The 17,462-nt window shown below is 35.9% G+C and overlaps 1 protein-coding gene and 1 long non-coding RNA gene across 4 annotated transcripts; one reads left to right on the plus strand and one right to left on the minus strand.

Moving 5' to 3' along the window:
• Nucleotides 1–10,726, minus strand: LOC110788949 (pentatricopeptide repeat-containing protein At3g18110, chloroplastic). 2 transcript variants are annotated; one of them, XM_021993589.2, is made up of 6 exons: nucleotides 6,973–10,726; nucleotides 6,654–6,854; nucleotides 6,233–6,323; nucleotides 1,474–2,291; nucleotides 572–735; nucleotides 1–469 (listed from the first exon to the last, which is right to left on the minus strand). In XM_021993589.2, exons 1-4 carry the CDS (start codon nucleotides 10,575–10,577, stop codon nucleotides 1,746–1,748), a joined length of 4,443 nt encoding a protein of 1,480 aa, XP_021849281.2. In that variant the 5' UTR covers nucleotides 10,578–10,726; the 3' UTR covers nucleotides 1–469; nucleotides 572–735; nucleotides 1,474–1,745. The 2 variants fall into 2 exon arrangements, with proteins under 2 accessions (XP_021849281.2, XP_021849280.2); XM_021993588.2 differs by having other exon boundaries at nucleotides 572–758.
• Nucleotides 10,727–11,402: 676 nt separating this feature from the next.
• LOC110781119 (uncharacterized) lies at nucleotides 11,403–13,926 on the plus strand. 2 transcript variants are annotated; one of them, XR_008930098.1, is made up of 4 exons: nucleotides 11,403–11,515; nucleotides 12,623–12,750; nucleotides 13,323–13,396; nucleotides 13,602–13,926. It is a non-coding gene; the product is annotated as an uncharacterized lncRNA (long non-coding RNA). The 2 variants fall into 2 exon arrangements; XR_008930097.1 differs by having other exon boundaries at nucleotides 13,323–13,926.
• Nucleotides 13,927–17,462: the final 3,536 nt, after the last annotated feature.

The raw sequence follows: 17,462 nt of genomic DNA on the forward strand, positions 1-17,462 counted from the left end.
CAGGGCAAAAAACTAAGGATCATGATCATTACTCAATCAATAAGCCATTTGATAATTCACCCCATTTTTGGCACCAAAAATGTTACAGTACTCTGCATACAAGTGATCCAATGAACACAGAATAACCTACTTTTGTCCACATAACTAACTCATGCTGTAATTGCTGTCGCGACCTTTTCCTAACATACTGACTGACTTCTTTGCCGCACTTCACCTCTTTGCCGCACTTCACTTGCCTCTCAAATTTGAACTGTTCTTCCAAGAGACTGACTCTTCCGGGCTGCTTTTACATGATATAAGCAGGGAAAATATATCCCCCAAACTCCATCGTTACTTCGTCTAAACTAGCACAATTTATTTTCTGCAGTCGAGCATTTTCCAGCACTTGAAATAAATTATCACCTCATCACTTATCTCGTGAGTGTACGTAGAACTCTAGGATCCAACATTACGTTGACGCCATCAATCACTTACCAGAAAAAGGAACATGGTAAGAGGAAGTTTAATATGGATTGATCAAACACAATACAAAAGGAATGCGCTCAAAATTCAAAACCAGAAAGTGTTGTACCTTTTTAAGTGAGTGAAAATGCAATTCATCTCCAGTCTCCATCCTTTCCACAAAACATCAATCTTCTTCTGGTTTCCAAGAAAAGAAAGTTCAAATATATTCTCTGTTACTCAAGCTGCCATTTGCCTGACATGGACGTGTCGAGTTCTTTTGTTCAATAGATTCTGAAGCATCATAAACGTCACACCTATGTCCATTATAACATCAGACATGTAACTTGAATAGGTGATGCAGAGAAAATTTAAAGGACACACTTAGAGAACTAACTATTCTTGACAAGGCAACAAGCAGTTTTCAAGTGATACCATATTTCACTGTAGTCAGACTTGCCAAGCTACCCTTTGAAATAGAAGAAAGAAATATCTACCTCTTAAAGACTAAAGAGGGCAATAATATAAATGTTGTCAGAAAGAAGCATTGTTTCAAAATTCCCTGTAAATTTCTGTTATGCAGAATCTACTATATACATCAACCATGGAGGACTACGGTGAGGCTATTTACTATGAACAATATTGTGACTATTATGAAGCCCCTAAGTCCTGTCCTCTTCATCTGATTTTTATTGAAGTAAAAATACTTCTACTGATTGAAACTGTTTTTTACTGATCACTGTTGTATTTGTTACATGGTTTTTACTTTTTACTGATTAAAAGTGATGTTTAATGAGTAAAACATACTTTACTCGTTAAAACTGATTTGTAAAGAATTTTTGTAGTTGAAGAGGACAAGGCCAGGTAATCATGCAACTATCATGAGTGTTTATGTCACTAATAAAACACCCCCACATATCTACAGATCCACAGGAATCTCAATCACTAGTCAGCAGAGATCTCAAAACTCTATGGGACAAGTGCAACAAAATGATTCCCTACTTCATCTGAGAAATTAGTACGAACTCTGACCTGAAAAATTAGCAGCTTCTCTGGCATGAAAAACAGTCCTTTGGCTTTTTATAGTATTCTTGCATATAATTGCAGAAGGTGCTGTGCAAAAATGTAGGAACCACTATGCCTTTGAATAGGCTGAAATGGCTATGAAAACCTTCTTTTTGCCGCAGTTCCCAAAGTCCCCCAATATAGGCATGCAAAAAGCATAAGCTTTACCCTTGAAGAACGGGTAACGATATCTCATCATTCCAGACAGATATAACCGATCACTTATTTTGAAGCAACATTTACCGAGGAAGCATCTCTTTGGTGTTTGATGACATTGTTTTCCTGATAAACTTATTTTTCTGGTGCCCCAGTTTCCTCTTCATAATAACACCACCTTTACTCTTCATCTTGTCTAGCTTATCTTTGCTACCATCAATGTCAGCCTGGATAGCTTTTTCTCTTTTCTCATCTGACAACAATGCTAATCTTGCAAATTTTTTTGGTCGCACTACTCCGAGTCTTCCAGCAATGTCCCTGAAAGCAGGAACAAGACCACGTCTCATAAAGCATCCTTCCATAAGCTGCATTGAGTTTGATTGTGGAAGTGCGTGAGCATTTTTCAGCTCAAGGTCAAAGCAAAATGGGGAGTCTTTTAGCCACATTCTGAGGGAATGAGCCTTGGCAATTAGAACTCCGCTCCTTGTCCTACAAGGCAAAAAAGGTGATCCCATCTCCCAAAGGTATGCCTTTAATGTGCTGTTTAACGAGACCATGTTGTATTCTGCTGTCCCTGTTATTAGAACAACCGATTTTGGTGATTCTGGTGAACCCTCCAGTGACGCATCCTGCACGATTAAGAAAACTTTAGAACAGTGAATGCGTTTATATAAATTTCTAGCTCGACAAGTCATGAAGTTACGGAATTTAAAGAGGCCTCCATGTTCGTAGACACTTATAGCATATAATATGTCATAGGAATCTCATGGGCTCGAAAATGCCTTTTGAGTTTGAAATAATACATGAAGTCAGTGGACTTGAAAATGTTCCCAAATTTGAAGACACTTGAGGTTACTAGGTTACTAGCTTACAAAATTCCAAAGGGATCTCTTATTCTACTCTGTTTTGGTTGCATCTGATCCAGCATAACATTAGCGTGAAATCAAACAGGTATAACCTAGACAATATGGGGCAATTCCGCAACTCCAAATAATCAATGTCTCTACATTCCACATGCTAGAAATAACAGAAAGTGCCTTCTTTTCGAAGTGGACCAAATATAAATTCTACCCTAGTACCCTCCCAAAATTCAAGCTCTTAGATCACTTTTGACTAGCATTTTATTTGGTGGTGTACATACATGCCGTGGAAAAAAAAATAACACAAACCGATGTTAAGAAATCACTCTTACACTGCAACAAATGGTGTTATATTAGGATTAGGAGCTCTAAGGGGATGGCCAATACACAAAATGAGAAAATACAAAACTATTTTAATGCCCTACTTAGACTATCAATATAATGGACATGAGTTTCCATGTCATTAGCATTCATGAGGACCCTGCCTCCAAATTGCAATTTCCCTTGTTTCCTTGACCTTAAAATTGTTACGGTTGTAAGGTGTAGAGGATGGGTTCACGGCATAATCAATGGAGTCATAAAGTGTTCTTTAGTTAAGCATGGAAACCTTGTGGAGGTAGGAAAGCAAGGGGCTGACTTTGAATGGACATATATCTTGATGTACTCATCGGTTTGAGGTGATTCAAGGCGGAGGAGAAAGTTTGTCTCAACAGCTTTCCAACGCATGGTCATAAGCTCGGTTCGGATGAGAAACGTGGGAATTTTGACTATTTTCAATAGCTCCTGCAAGGGTGGTTCGGCGGAACCATAGGTAGGTTGACTGAACCTGACCTTGGTTCGACCGAACCTGGTATAGGTTCGCCCGAACTGTCGGGCGAGCTGCTATTCTTTTTCCGCAAGTTTAGAGTGATGTGGGTCTTTCTTGTCCGTTAGATTGTATTGTCGGGCGAGCTGCTATTCTTTTTCCGCAAGTTTAGAGTGATGTGGGTCTTTCTTGTCCGTTAGATTGTATTGTTTTCTAGGATTATATATGCTCTTGTTAAACCTTGTAATTAGGTCATGATGTTAGAGGAACTGAAAAAGATGTAGCCACGATGTGAAGCTTTCACGGTTGTTGAAAGCTTTCAATCTTTATGGTTCATCATCATCATCATTGTTCTTCCCGACACGCGGGCTCCCACGGTAAAATCTTCTTGCCTCCCTTTGGTTTAATTTCTTAATAATTAATTTAATCACATCACAAAGTGGTTGTTAGCACACGTGTCCCACTTCCCCCAAGAATGAGCACTTTTCTATCACTTGCACCAAATGAGTCATGCCCTTACCGTTTCCTATTCTGTCCAGACATGAAAGAGGGGTCCTAAACACCTACTAGTGTTCTTGAATCTAAGGCAAGGCCACCTAGCTCACCCTACTGAAAATGACTATCTAGTTTAGAACATCAACCATGAGTCCACTATCACATAGATGGCATAATCATAGCATTTGATTTGAGTTCGAAGAGTTGCCTTAAAATCTTGTCAAACATGCCCACAGTGGCAGAGTATTACCAAACTTAAGCATGTCCCACCTATAAATGCCCATATACGTACTACCTCCTTCCAGACTTAGGTGTCACACTGTTGGTTCAAATTACATTACCACAGTAATGGTATTTTCAGATACAATCAACAGATATACTCCGCAACTACTTAGGCTCCTTAAAGAGTTGGTTTACGAGTACACTAAGGGTAGGGGGGCTTTCCCTTTATCCAAATCACCCTCTATCAATCATAACCATATATGTCATCTTAAAAGAATCTTCCCCAACAATAATTATCATTTGAACAAGTTCCTTCCTCCAATTCTCTTCAAAATACCATATATTAAGGTTACTTAAGACAATAGCCACATAAGCATATTAAGCCCGAATAAGTGGTCTTCCATATACTTCTGACAATCTCTCACATATTCTGAGTTTTAACCTTCAGTTAAGAATTAGCTGTATAGACTCAAACATCAACATTACACCATTTCAAGGAAGCTTCCAACTCTGTAACAAACAAATAAGCTATTTCCAATTGGCTTTTGTCCAACAAGCAACCTGGGTCTTACTTCCCAATGAATAAAAAGCTGATAAACTTAATTTAGTTCATCAAAATCCAAAGGCAACCAATTTTTTTTGAAAAAATAAAGCCAAAGACAACAGTAATGAATCTCTGAACCCGTTTGAAATAGAGAGTAGAAAATCACTTAGACATCGACCCACATCATAAATTACAGCCTTGTCAACCAAATAAAGAAACCAGTTGTCAAACATGGTTTCCTCTGGACTTAAGGCATAGTCAATTAATCTCATAGAGTCATAGATGAACTTTTTAATACTTTTTTTTTTAGTCTCCCTTGTCCCATTGACTACCATATGCTTAGAGAGCTCTAGGTTACAAACTGTGATTCTCTCCACAAGTAGACCATGGCTGACATAGAGCCTTTCAAATACTTAAACATGGCTACATAACCTCATTAATTATTGAAACAAAATTCACAGCATCACCAGTTATTAGCAGAGAGGCCGAAGCAGCATAAGTTTCAGCCTTGAACTAAAATTACAGATGCTGATTCTTGCATAAGATGACTAATTGGTAATTCAATTTCCTTCAAGCACAAGCAATTGAGCGGTTGACCCTATGAACCCCACAAAACTCTTTTTCAAAATTGCCTTCATAACATATATGTCGTACTTCCAAAACAAACACAATACAATGCTCTTGGTTTGAAGTATGAATGTATGTTCACACAAAAAAGAGTCAAATTTTGGGAATTATCTCTTGAGTCTTGATTACACAAAAACCTCACATTTTGGGATTTGTCTATTACCAAAAGAATAATAACCTATGTCACTCAAACCTGGGTACTCTCAGTATGCATCCAACTATCAAGCTCGGCTACTTTTTGAAAAAAATCACAATTGGGTCCAAGATAAATTGTCTAATGTCCACAACCTGATACGAGTGACACCTATATCATAGTGTCAAGGATCAAACACGCATTGAGGTGAAATGAAAAGTTTAATCAATATGGGTACCTTGGTTTGGGTTCAGAGTTATCTAGCATTCTCAAGTAGTCAAGTGTCCTTGTCTCCTTGATGTAAACCCTAGTCTTTCATGTTTCAACCCAAAAGTCCATTTTAAAGTAAGCCCTTCAAGCCTCAGAGCCCTTCTTGAGACCATAGTTATCAAACACCTTGGTTTGGTGTTTAGGAGAGAGAAGTGAATAAAAAATAATAAAAGAGGTAGAGAGATGAGTGAGAAAGATAAATATGCCAAAAAACCCGCGATAAATGGAGGCATGTAAAAGCCATGAATCTTTTTAGGAATATGGTGCAACTATTTCTAAATGGAGGAAGTAGGTCATCGCCTTTAACTACAAGTGAAATGTGAACCCGCGAAAGCAATTATGTACTTTGTCCCTTTTGGATACAGGTAAAACAAATTGGAAGACTATTATTGGAAAGCCATATTTAAGTTCTTTTCTTTGGTTCCCAAATATGTTACATAGTTACAGTCTTACAGAGTATGTAGCAGGTAGAAGATAGGAGAAGAAGGGTATATTCAAGCGTTACAGTCTAGCATTATTAAAAGAAACTTTTTAAACAAGACTTCACAAATTAGACACACATATGTTCATCATTTTCAGGTCACTGTTAAATGGAAACAAGAAGGATTCCTTACCTGCATGAGGTCAAGCCATAATGTAAGACCCACAAGAGCAGCACCAGCAGACAATTTTCTGAAATCAGCTCCCCATTCTTTTTCAGCCACTCTGCAATAAAATAAAAAAGCCACAATAAATAGGGCATTTTATACAAGAAATTATCTACCCAAAACATGTAAAGTCACTATATATAAACAGCCATGACCAAGAAAGGAATAGATGCATAAAGCATGCATAGAAATCATAGAAAATCATAATCCTCCAATAAAAGGGTGGAAAATGCAACAAGACAAAATAATTTAAAGCTCCTGGAACTTCATCGAATTCTACTCTAGAGGCATAGATGTAAAATCTAATTATAACTACTATCTCCTGAAGTCCTGACTCCTGAGCACCATATAGTAACAGATTACCATGACAAAATAATATTGTTTGTACCTGAACACATGATTTTGGTAAATTCTCCTCTTTACTGCCAGTTGGAAAAGCAATGAAGCTGTAGCCCGGAGTTCAAATGCCCACAAAAGGTTCTCCAAAGAATTCACAAAGTTGAATGCAGCATTGTCTTCAAGTGGCTCTAATCTTTCAAGCCAATGGTCCAAGATTTTAACTGATGATTCCCAATTTTCAGTCAGCAGCCTGTGAATAGGAGTCATTTTCGTCAGCATTTATCAGAAAGTCAATTAGATAGAAAGAAAGGAATCTAACAGAAAACTATGTAATCTTATCATTGATTGGACTTTTCACTAATAGCTACCTTACTGGGAGATCAAAACCAGTATCTTGCAGAGCTGTTAAAAGAACCATAGCTTCTTCTGAACTCTGACACAAGCTTGCTGCATAAATGAAGCAACTCCATATTCTATGGTCAGGGTCCAAACCATCATCCTTCATTTCAAAGAGCTTCTGAATCCCAGCATTATAATCTCCTTGTTTCAGAAAGGCATCGATAACTGAACTGTAAGGCAGTGTACTAAGATTATACCCTGATAATTTAAGATTATCAAGGACCTTCTCAGCTTCTTTAGGTTGTCCAGAAGTTCCATAAGACATCATCAGTAAATGCATTGTTGCAATGGTGGGCTCAATTCCAACTTCCTTCATTTTAACAAGTAGCCTTTCAGCTTTATCATGTCTTCCAGAATCTCTATACATTTTAATCATTAAATGATAAAAAGAACGATCCAACTTGAACCCCTTTTCTTGCAAGTCACTGAAGAGCTCCTCAGCTTTATCTGAAAGCTGCTGCTTGCTGCAGGCAGCAATTAAGCTTTTGTAAGCATCCAACTTCAGATCCAAGCCCCTCCTTCTCACTTCATGCATCAGGCGTAAACCTTCTTTCGGTCTTCGGTCTCGGCAATACATCAGTATCAAAGCATTGTAAGTGTCCTCATCAGCGACAAGTCCAGCTTCTTGAATCTTCTTGAACACTTCAGCAGTCTTTTCATAATACTCAATGCCAATGTACATTTTTAGCAATGAATTCCACATTGAAAGATCAGGCTTGAATCCAGCTTCTTCCATCTCAGAAACCATGGCCTCAACATCCCTCACTCGTTTTCCCTGGGATAGCAACCAAATCATTATTCTGTAGAGATGCATGTTTGGGAGGTAACCAGCAGCCCTCATCCCGTTATATATTTTCTTTACTTCAAAGATATTTCCAGCTTTTGCGAATGCTTCAAGCATTAAAAGGATGGTGCTTTTACTAATCTTAAAACCCATGTCTTGAAGTTCTTGAATCAACACATATAGCTCATTTAGTCTCCCATCTACAATTAAAGCTTGCATCAGTAAATTCATTGTATCTATGGTTGGGGAAGGTCCGTCTCTCATCATTGTATTAAAAGCTGCCCTAGCTTGTTCATAACCACCAGATGCAGCATAAGCTTGTATCAATGCATTCCAGACCTTCCTGTCCACTACCTTCGATCTTTGCCTTAGACGAGCAACAACACTTTCCCCTTTCTCCAGTTCCTTTATATTCCCATATGCATCAATAAGACTAACAAATGTGCCAACATCCTTAAATATCATGCCTTTTCCTTCTGCTTCATCAACCAACGATTGTGCTGTCTCCGGAAAAGACATGTGACAATATATGAACACCATAATCTGGTATATGTTATAAGATGGCTCAACTCCTAAAAATTTCATGTCAGAGAATATCTGAGATGCAGTAGAAAAGAGTTCAGATTCCTTGCAACACATTATCAGAGACTCATACATCATGCAACTCCCACAAAATAAGCCAGACTCTTTTATGTTATAGTATTGTTCCAGGGCAGCATCAAGTTGATTAGCCTTGCAAAACACGATCACCAAAGCCTCTTCAACGAGCTCCTGAGATGAAGAAGCATGATCCCTCAGATATTTAAGCAAATCTTCTGCTTCCACGTGCCGACCAGATGAACTAAATGAACTGAGGATAGATAAAAGGTTTCTGTGGTCCAAATCATAGCCCTGAGCAACAGCCAACCTCAACATCCTGCCAGCCTCGTCAAAGCATTCACCTTGAACAAGAATGGAAGATATATCTACTGGAGTCATACCACATAATTGCTGCATATCTAGGACAATTCTTTGAAGACCCTCATCTTTGTTTTCCTTCTTAAGAAGCTGAATCAAAGAAAGGTAAAGTTTGTGATCGGGCATAATATTGTGGTAAACCATATCACTGTAAATAGCCATGGCTTTTCTCGTCTCATCAGACCTCAAAAGAATGTCCAACATAACAGAGTAAGCCAACTTGTCAGGCTTAATTCCAGATCTCAGCATGCAATTAAATGTTTCTTCAGCCTCCACTCGTTTCCCAGATTTACCATAACCACATATCAAGGCACTAAAAGTTCGCAAAGTGGGTTTAACTCCGCTATCCAACATCTCTGACATTAAATTTGCAGCCTCGGTCATTCTATTGGCTTTTCCAAGACAATCAATCAAAACAGTGTACGTAACTGCATCAGGAACTAGTCCAGACAATTTCATGTTTCTATACAGATCCAACGCTGTATCATGTTCTCCCTGCTTACCATACATGTGAAGGATAGTGTTGTAAGTCATTTCATCCTTCACAAATCCTCTTTTCAACATCTCTTCGCAAATATCTCCTACCTTCTCAATATTTCCTTCTCTGGCATATGCATACAACAGTGAATTATATGTCACAGCATCTGGGATAAACCCTTTAGCCTCCAGTTCTCTAAGAATCCTTTCAGCTCTACTTGCTAACCCACATCTAGCAAAAACTGAAATCATGGCATTATATGTCCATAGATCAGGTTGGCAATTATTAGCCTCCATATCACCATATACCTTTATAGCCTCCTGCAGATTGGACTCACGAGAGCAAGCACTAATAAGAGTGTTATAAGTTATAGCATCTGGTCTCATGCCAGATTTTCTCACCTCATTCAAAAGCTCCATCCCCAAATTCGGCCCTAATGGACCTGATTTCAAACGCGCATTTATCAAGGTATTAAAGCTCACAAGATCTGGCTCACAGCCACGCTCTCGCATCAAACTCAGCATTTCTTGAACCTTTGAGAATCTAGCATTCCTCGCATAAACCCCCATCATTGCATTGTAAACCTGAACGGTATTACCAGCAGAAGACTCCGCCCTCATAAAAATCTCCACAGCCAGCCCTTCCTGATTCGCCTTTCCAAGAACCGCCAATATCGTGGCCAGCATTCGAGCATTAGGAGAGTACCAATGCCTGAGATTCAACCACTCAAAAACCTCCAAAGCTCGCTGCCAACTCGACTGACCCACCCACTTCACCACAAAACAATAATCAGTAGGAGTCATTTGCACCAATCTCTTATCCAACACATCAGCCACAAACTCATCAGACCCTAACCCTAATATCTTATCAGTCAAATATTGAACCCTCATCCTCCAATCTTTCGCCCTTTTAAGGGCCAACTTAGTCATTCTCCTAGCCTTACTCTTACTAGGCTTATCCAAAACCTCTAAAGTCTCATCATTAACACCACCACCCACATCATCCATACTACCTGCATCGCCCTCAACCTCAAATTCCTCACTATCCTCCGAATTATTGGCCGTTTTCGCAAAATGGGTCGGTGAATTAGATGCTAAATTCAAATGGGTTTGCGCGGATTGGTGAATTTCTGTGAGTTTCAAATTGGGCCATCTCACAGAAGGAGATGCCCTGCTATAACTAAACTTTCTAGGGTTTTTCGGTTCTTCGAGTGTAGTTTCTTCAGCTGATGTTGAAGAAGAATTAGATGAAGCTAAAGTGCAATTAGAAGGGATGAATCTGCGTACCTTGGATTGTGAATCGATGTGCAATGGTGAAGCTGATACTGCAAAAGTTCCAGAATTTGCAATCGCCATTCTCAGAGGAATTTGAGATTTTTTTTACAAGGGGTTTAAGATGGGTTTTTGTGGATAAACTGGAATTAGTAGCTCATGTTGGCGGGATATTCATTATTCAGTTGTTGATGGTTGGTTGTAGCGTTTCCAGAGTACAGAGTACAGAGTACAGAGTTCACTTCTTTACTTCTCCTAAACAAGTTGTCTTTCTTACGGAGTAATTGCCAAAAAAAAAGTCGTAACAATTAATTTTTCCGTACCACTAAACTTTTTTATAGCTAAAGTGGAAGAAGTGGAATAAAGTATAAAAACTATTAAATATATCATTAAAAATAAATAGTGGATATTATCTCTATTATATAAGCCAAGAGCTGAGGTTAGTTTAGTAAATTAACTTTTGGTGTCCACCTTTGAATTGACGAAAAAACCCCCACATATTCAACCCTTCCTGAGTTCCTGGCTTCCTGCTCTCCTTCCTCCGGTTTTCTTCTCTCTCTTCCCTCCCGTCTTTTCTCTCCTCCCTCACATCCTCTCCTTCAATTTTCATCTTCTTCTCGAAAAATCCATAAAATTAAAAAATAATCGAGATCTAATTAAAAGATTCGAGACCTAATCTTTGTTCATCCCCAATTTAATTCGTTAATTTTGGGGAAATTTGAATGCGACTTTGGGTCAGATTTTGAGATGGGTTCGTCATCTTCGTCGATTGTTGCAGATAGATTGGTATTTGATTTGTGTTATTGAGTTCTCACTGGCCGCTTTTCCAGTTCTATTCATTTTTCAAGAAACATCACAGAGGTTCGATAAATTCGGATTAAAACTCATGCTCTTATTCGTTTGATCTTTGTGTTGAGGTTTTTTAATCATCAATTGGTGGAGATGGAGAAGGAGGCGGAATCGCTCGGCCCTTTTCACGTTGAATCTCTTCGAAAATCAAAACCCTCATCATCATCTAACCAGTTGAGTTTCACAATTTCTTATTTTCGTTTAATTACGGTTTCAATTTTGCTTTACTTATGTCAATTTGGTGTTATGTGAATTTGGACTTTTTTTTTGGGTGAAGTTTTTAAAGAGGCGAATTTATGATTTTTGGATAAATTTGTTTTGATTGGATATTGTTGATGTGATTTTATAGTGTTTAGTCTAGAAATGATTAATTTAGGGTGGGTAGTTTAGCATTACCTTAGATCTTTGTTTACAATCCATGGTCAATCAATTAGGTTATCTCTAAAATCGGATCTTCGTGTCATTCAATATTTTCTTCCTGTTTTGGATTTTGGTTGTTTGTTTTTATTTAATATTTATTTAAATTATCTTCTTATTCAAATTGTTACCATTAATTTAAACTTAGTAAATAAGAAACTTTAATGAATTGATGATTACTACGAGTGATCAACGCGGCCTTAAAACCAAGAGCTCTTCTTCTTAGTCGCAAACCACCCATTCACGAATCACGGTAGTAGGGGAAGATCAGTACTTGAGAGCTGGCATTGTTGGTCTCCCTAATGTTGACAAATCCACTCTTTCAATGCTGTTGTAAGCCAGTTTTTCTCCTTCATTGACTCTCAGTTCTGTTGTTTGGTTCTCCTTCATTGACTCTCCCTAATGTTGACGAGTGTTGTAACGTGTTTGATCAAATGACAACATTGAGAAATGCCTCAAAATTTGTTTGTTTTTTGAATTTCTGAGATTAAGTTTTTGTTCATTACCTTAATGATTGTGGGTAGCTGTTGATTGTTTTGGTCTTTATTGGCTATGGCAGCTTTAGACAAGAATGAACAATCACTGAATTTTCTATAGCAAGAATGAACAATCACTGAATTTTCTATAGCAAGAATGAACAATCAGTGAACAATTATTAAAGACAAAAGTGTCTAAACAACATAGAATTGTGCAAGTTTTTTTTTCTATAGAAAGAAGCAGAATTACATTAAAATAAACATATCAATTAGATTCTTTTGTTTTCATTAGTTCAGTTGTTCTGATTAGTTCATTTAATCTGGTCAACTACGTTAAGTTTTCCGTTTGTTCAGTTCAGTTTTTTCAGATTTGTTCATTTGTTTCAGATTAGTGGACATATTTGTCATGGGAGGACACTCAAGGGAAAGTGGACATCTTTGTCATGGGAATCGAAAGTGGAGGCATTGTGTCTGGTGTTGGACGCTATCTCAAATCTCAAAATCCTAATGTAAAGGTATCATCTATTTATATATTAAGTGATGGGTAACAGCTGAACATCTACTAATTGAGAATGCAAAGTTGTTTTAATTGTTGGTCTCCCCTTTTTGTAAATTGAAGTTCGTATTTATTCTCTCTCCCCATTTTATTTTATTTATCTTCCAAATTGAATTTCAACCCTCTTCTTCATAAAACGTTGTGGGTTTCTATCAATACTCGACAAAATTTCTCACCTGGGTAAGCTTTAATTTCCCTATTTTCTTTTTTTATAATACCATTTGTAGTTAAATGTCCTGAAAATGGTGGCTTTTGCTGCTTTATTTCTAGAGATTTGTAAATGGCCCTAATATTTCTGTACAGATCCGTTATTTCTAGAGATTTATGAATGGCCCTAATAAGTTTTCGCTTGACTAAAAATGTGTCCTTTTATTTTTATAGTGTTTTTGCCTTATTTGGCAGTTAGGGTTTTAAAATTGTAGTGATAAATTTTATTTTTTGGGTGGATTTTGTTTAAGAATTTGAAATTCGCAGCATTATTATCTGGATCGAATATCATTTTGCTTATTAATGGGTGTTTCTGAATTTCAGGAAATTCTCATTAGATTTTTTAGCTGGAGTCCGGAGACACCACTATCAGTGTTTGAGAAGCCATTAATCCCCATGTAAGTCCCCTTATCTTTTTCTGTTTTCTTCATGTCGTTTTATTTAATTGGAATTTTAATTTAATTAGTTTAGTTGAGGAAATTTCAAGTTATTGATCGAAAATGTAATCACTTTGAGTGCTTCTGATTATCTTTTGCTTACCCAGGATGGTATGTGATTTTTTTTTTGTAATTATCTATTTGTGGAAATACTTGCTAACTCCAGAACCCGATGAAGCTTATAATTGAACGACAACCATGGTCAATTAACGAGGTAGGACTCCCATACCCAACCTACTTCAATCCCAGCTCAGATGAGGAGATCATAGCATGACAGTCTAACATCGGGAAGATGAATCGGAAGTACTTCATTAGCTTTGCTGGGACCCCACACAAGCGTTGGGAGAGCATAAGATCGATCCTCATTGCACAATGCACTTCTGCTCCTAATAAAGTCTGCAACTTCTTAAACTGTATAGGAGGATCATGTGTTGAATCAGCACTTTTTGAGAAACTTTTCATGGCATCAGCCTTCAGCCTCCAAGGCACAGTCCAACGAGAAAGTCCATGTTTGATTCTCTCATTGCTGGTTGCATCCCTGTTGTGTTTGATCCATTCATGACACATTGCTGAAAAATATGAAGATCTTCAAAGGTATTCTCAATTTTGTTTTATTTTTCCCTAATTCTATTATTTTTATTGGAAAACTTTGATTGATGGTAAATTTTGGTTGTGCAATTAGTCTGAACATGCTGCACACTAACACCCAAAAAAATGAACATGCTGCACACTAACAGCATCACTCCACACAACAACTGTTGGACAAGCCACAGTAGCTAAGCACCAGCAAAGCAGCAGTATTGCTTACAATTTTTACTGAGAACCATTCTGTAAACAGTAAGCCAAATACACTGCAATACTGAGAACCATTCTGTAAAACTGGTGAAAACCAGAGTTTTTGTTAAAATTCTACAATTACAGAATTTGTGTCCCTTTATTAGATGATCCTACAATTATATATGCAATATTCTCATCTTGAATCTTTTAACTAATTGTAGGTATGATGCTAAATTTCAATTCGATGGGGATCACGTGGACAATAAGGAAATATATCCAATGGGAAGACATGTGTCAAGAGTTATTGCAATTGATGCATTGCACTTGGGCTGGGCAGGAGCCAGCCAGTATAAGAATGAAATTGAGTAATATGAGGTTTCTGTTGAGTAATCCATAATGTGTAATCCAGACAATATCTATACAGTATAAGCATGAATAGGAGCTAGACAATATCTTATGAGGTTTGATATTGAGTAATCCATCATGTGTGACAAATGTTTCTGTTTTACTTTTGGGTTATAGATGTACTCTTACGATTTTTAGTTTTTGTATAATCTCGCACGCATCGCGTGCATATAAGACTAGTTTTAAAATAGGTGAACATGTTTGGTCATATCTTGTAGTTATATGTAATAAGCTTGAACGACACCAAGTTATTAAAACCCATAATCTCGCTAATTATGAGAGAATGGATGAAGCTTAGTTAGTTAACTGAATCAAAATGTATGGAGATTATAATTTTTTTTATTTATATCCCACCATTCTCTATGACCACAACGATTATAACATTAACATTGATTATAAGTTTATATAATCGTTTTTTTAATATTTAATAAAAATGTGTAAATAACTTATTATTAAAAATAACTAAAATATAGAATTGTGCTTAGATAGTTTTATCTGACTAATGGTCAGAGTTGTACTCACTCGTTAAAAAATAAAAAATGTAAAATAAAATAATAAAAACAAAAATAAAAATAAAAATAAAAATAAAAATAAAAATGTAAGGAACTAAGGAGGAACTTGGTTAGGACTTAGAGTAAGGAAGTAAGGAGTAATGAACTACGGGCTATTAGCAAAAACAAAAAAAGAATAATAAAAATGAGTGGTAAACTTTCCAGTTTCCACCGCAATCAATAATCATGTTGACCCCATTCATCTTCTTGTGTATAACGGAAGATGTTGTATTTGAAATCTCTAATAATTTTAAGAATAATATGATCAGTGAACTCGTGGTTTTTTTAATGGTACATCTTCGTAGTTTTTATAATATATGGAGATATTCTCAAAGATTTTTTTAAGAATCTAAAAATGTCAAATATATTCTATCATCCCGTGTCAGGCGTTGATTTGAACGTGTAGCAATATTTTCGGTTGATTTGCCAAAGAATTTTTATTTTGTATGTATATAATTCTGAGAAATATATTATGTAATAGGTAATTTCCATAACGTGCACCGTAGATTACGATTCTCTATTGTCATTTCTTTTTGCACCAAAGATTATATATTTGACAAATATATAATTTGAGAAAGATATTATGTAATAGGTAATTTCCATAAGGTGCACCGTAGATTACGATTCTCTATTGTCGTTTCCTCTTTATTTTGGCAGTTCACTATTTCCTCTTTATTTTCGGTTGATTTGTTAAAAAATAAAATAAAATTGTATGTATATAATTCCGAGAATATATTATGTAATATGTAATTTTCATAACGTGCACCGTTAATTACGATTATCGTAGATTACGATTCTCTATTATCATTTCTTGTTGCACAAAGATTAAATATTTTGACAAATATATAATTCAGCGAAATATATTACTTCCTCCGTCTTTTAATACTCGCAACGTTTGGACTTTTGCCACTATTCATATAATCTACTTTGACTGTTCTTAGTGCTTTTTATATAAGATAAAACATAGTCATGTGAGATCTTGTTAGATTCGTCTCAATGTGTATTTTCAAAATATCAATTTTTTATAATTTTTGCATAAAGAGAATTTAAGATATAAATGATCAAAGGTGTGCATTGGCATACGTGAAACTAACAAACGTTGCGAGTATTAAAAGACGGAGGAAGTATGTAATATTAATAATTGTACCTATTTAAGGAATATAAGAGAAAAAAAAGAAACTAATTATTAAAGGCGTTGGTATGAAAATTATGTGCCCATTAAGAATGATATGCGTTGATGAGTAATAGGTAATCTTATAAAAAAGGAAACAAATTATTAAAGGCGTTGATTTGACCATTAATTGAAACAAATTGCTAAAATCTTTCCTTAAATCACTCACTGAAATCTCTCCAGAATTGTCAGTCCCTTTAATATTCAGTACCCAGTTTAAGGATTTTGTTAAGAGATTAAAAAAAAAGAAAAAAAAGTAAATGTTTTTGGCGGGAAAAAATCGCACCAGGAATTGACACATGTCATTCCTGGTGTCTCTTTTAGTATATAGTAATAGATAGGTAAACAAAGTTAAAAAGTGCCAGGAATTAATATATTTGAGCAATATTAAATTAAGTATATTTTGGTCATAGAAAATTAGCATATTAAATATATAAAATATTTTAGTCAGATCATCATATTAAACATATAAAATATATAATACGTAGTAAGTTAAAATATGATAAAATGAGTACATTCGAGATTATTAATTACGCAATAGATTTAAGGGATAAATAATTCAATTAATTTTTTTATAAAAAGGATAGTCAAATAATAATTTTTAAATATCCGTGCGTGCACGGGACCTAATTTAGTTTATATAATATAAGTGGTGAACACATTTAAACAATCATCAATTAGTTGTGAAGTTTATTAATTATTGTCAAATGGCATTGCCAATCAAATAAACGTACAATTTAAATTATCTTCAAAACATGATACTTATAAGATTTACTTGATTTATTTGCTTTTATTCTAACCGTTCAGACGTAGTTCCAAAAAATTATAACTCTAGACACGCGGTTTTGGATCCTCTAGAGTTCTAAAATAATACTATAAGATAGAGTTTGAACAATAACATCCATTAAATGAAAAATCAATGGCTCATATATTATCTTTTCAAAATCTCCTATATTTTTTCTCATCAATATCCAACTCCTGATTTACCCTTACTACTAATATGAGCCATTGATTTTAAAATGTGTGGTCTAAATACAACTCTACCTTGAAGAGTTTAATTAAGACTCTAGAGGATCCGGACTCTTAGACACGCTAAATGTATAATAATACATCAAATCTTTGA

Source organism: Spinacia oleracea, chromosome 3, assembly GCF_020520425.1.
Source record: "Spinacia oleracea cultivar Varoflay chromosome 3, BTI_SOV_V1, whole genome shotgun sequence".
NCBI lineage: Eukaryota > Viridiplantae > Streptophyta > Magnoliopsida > Caryophyllales > Amaranthaceae > Spinacia > Spinacia oleracea.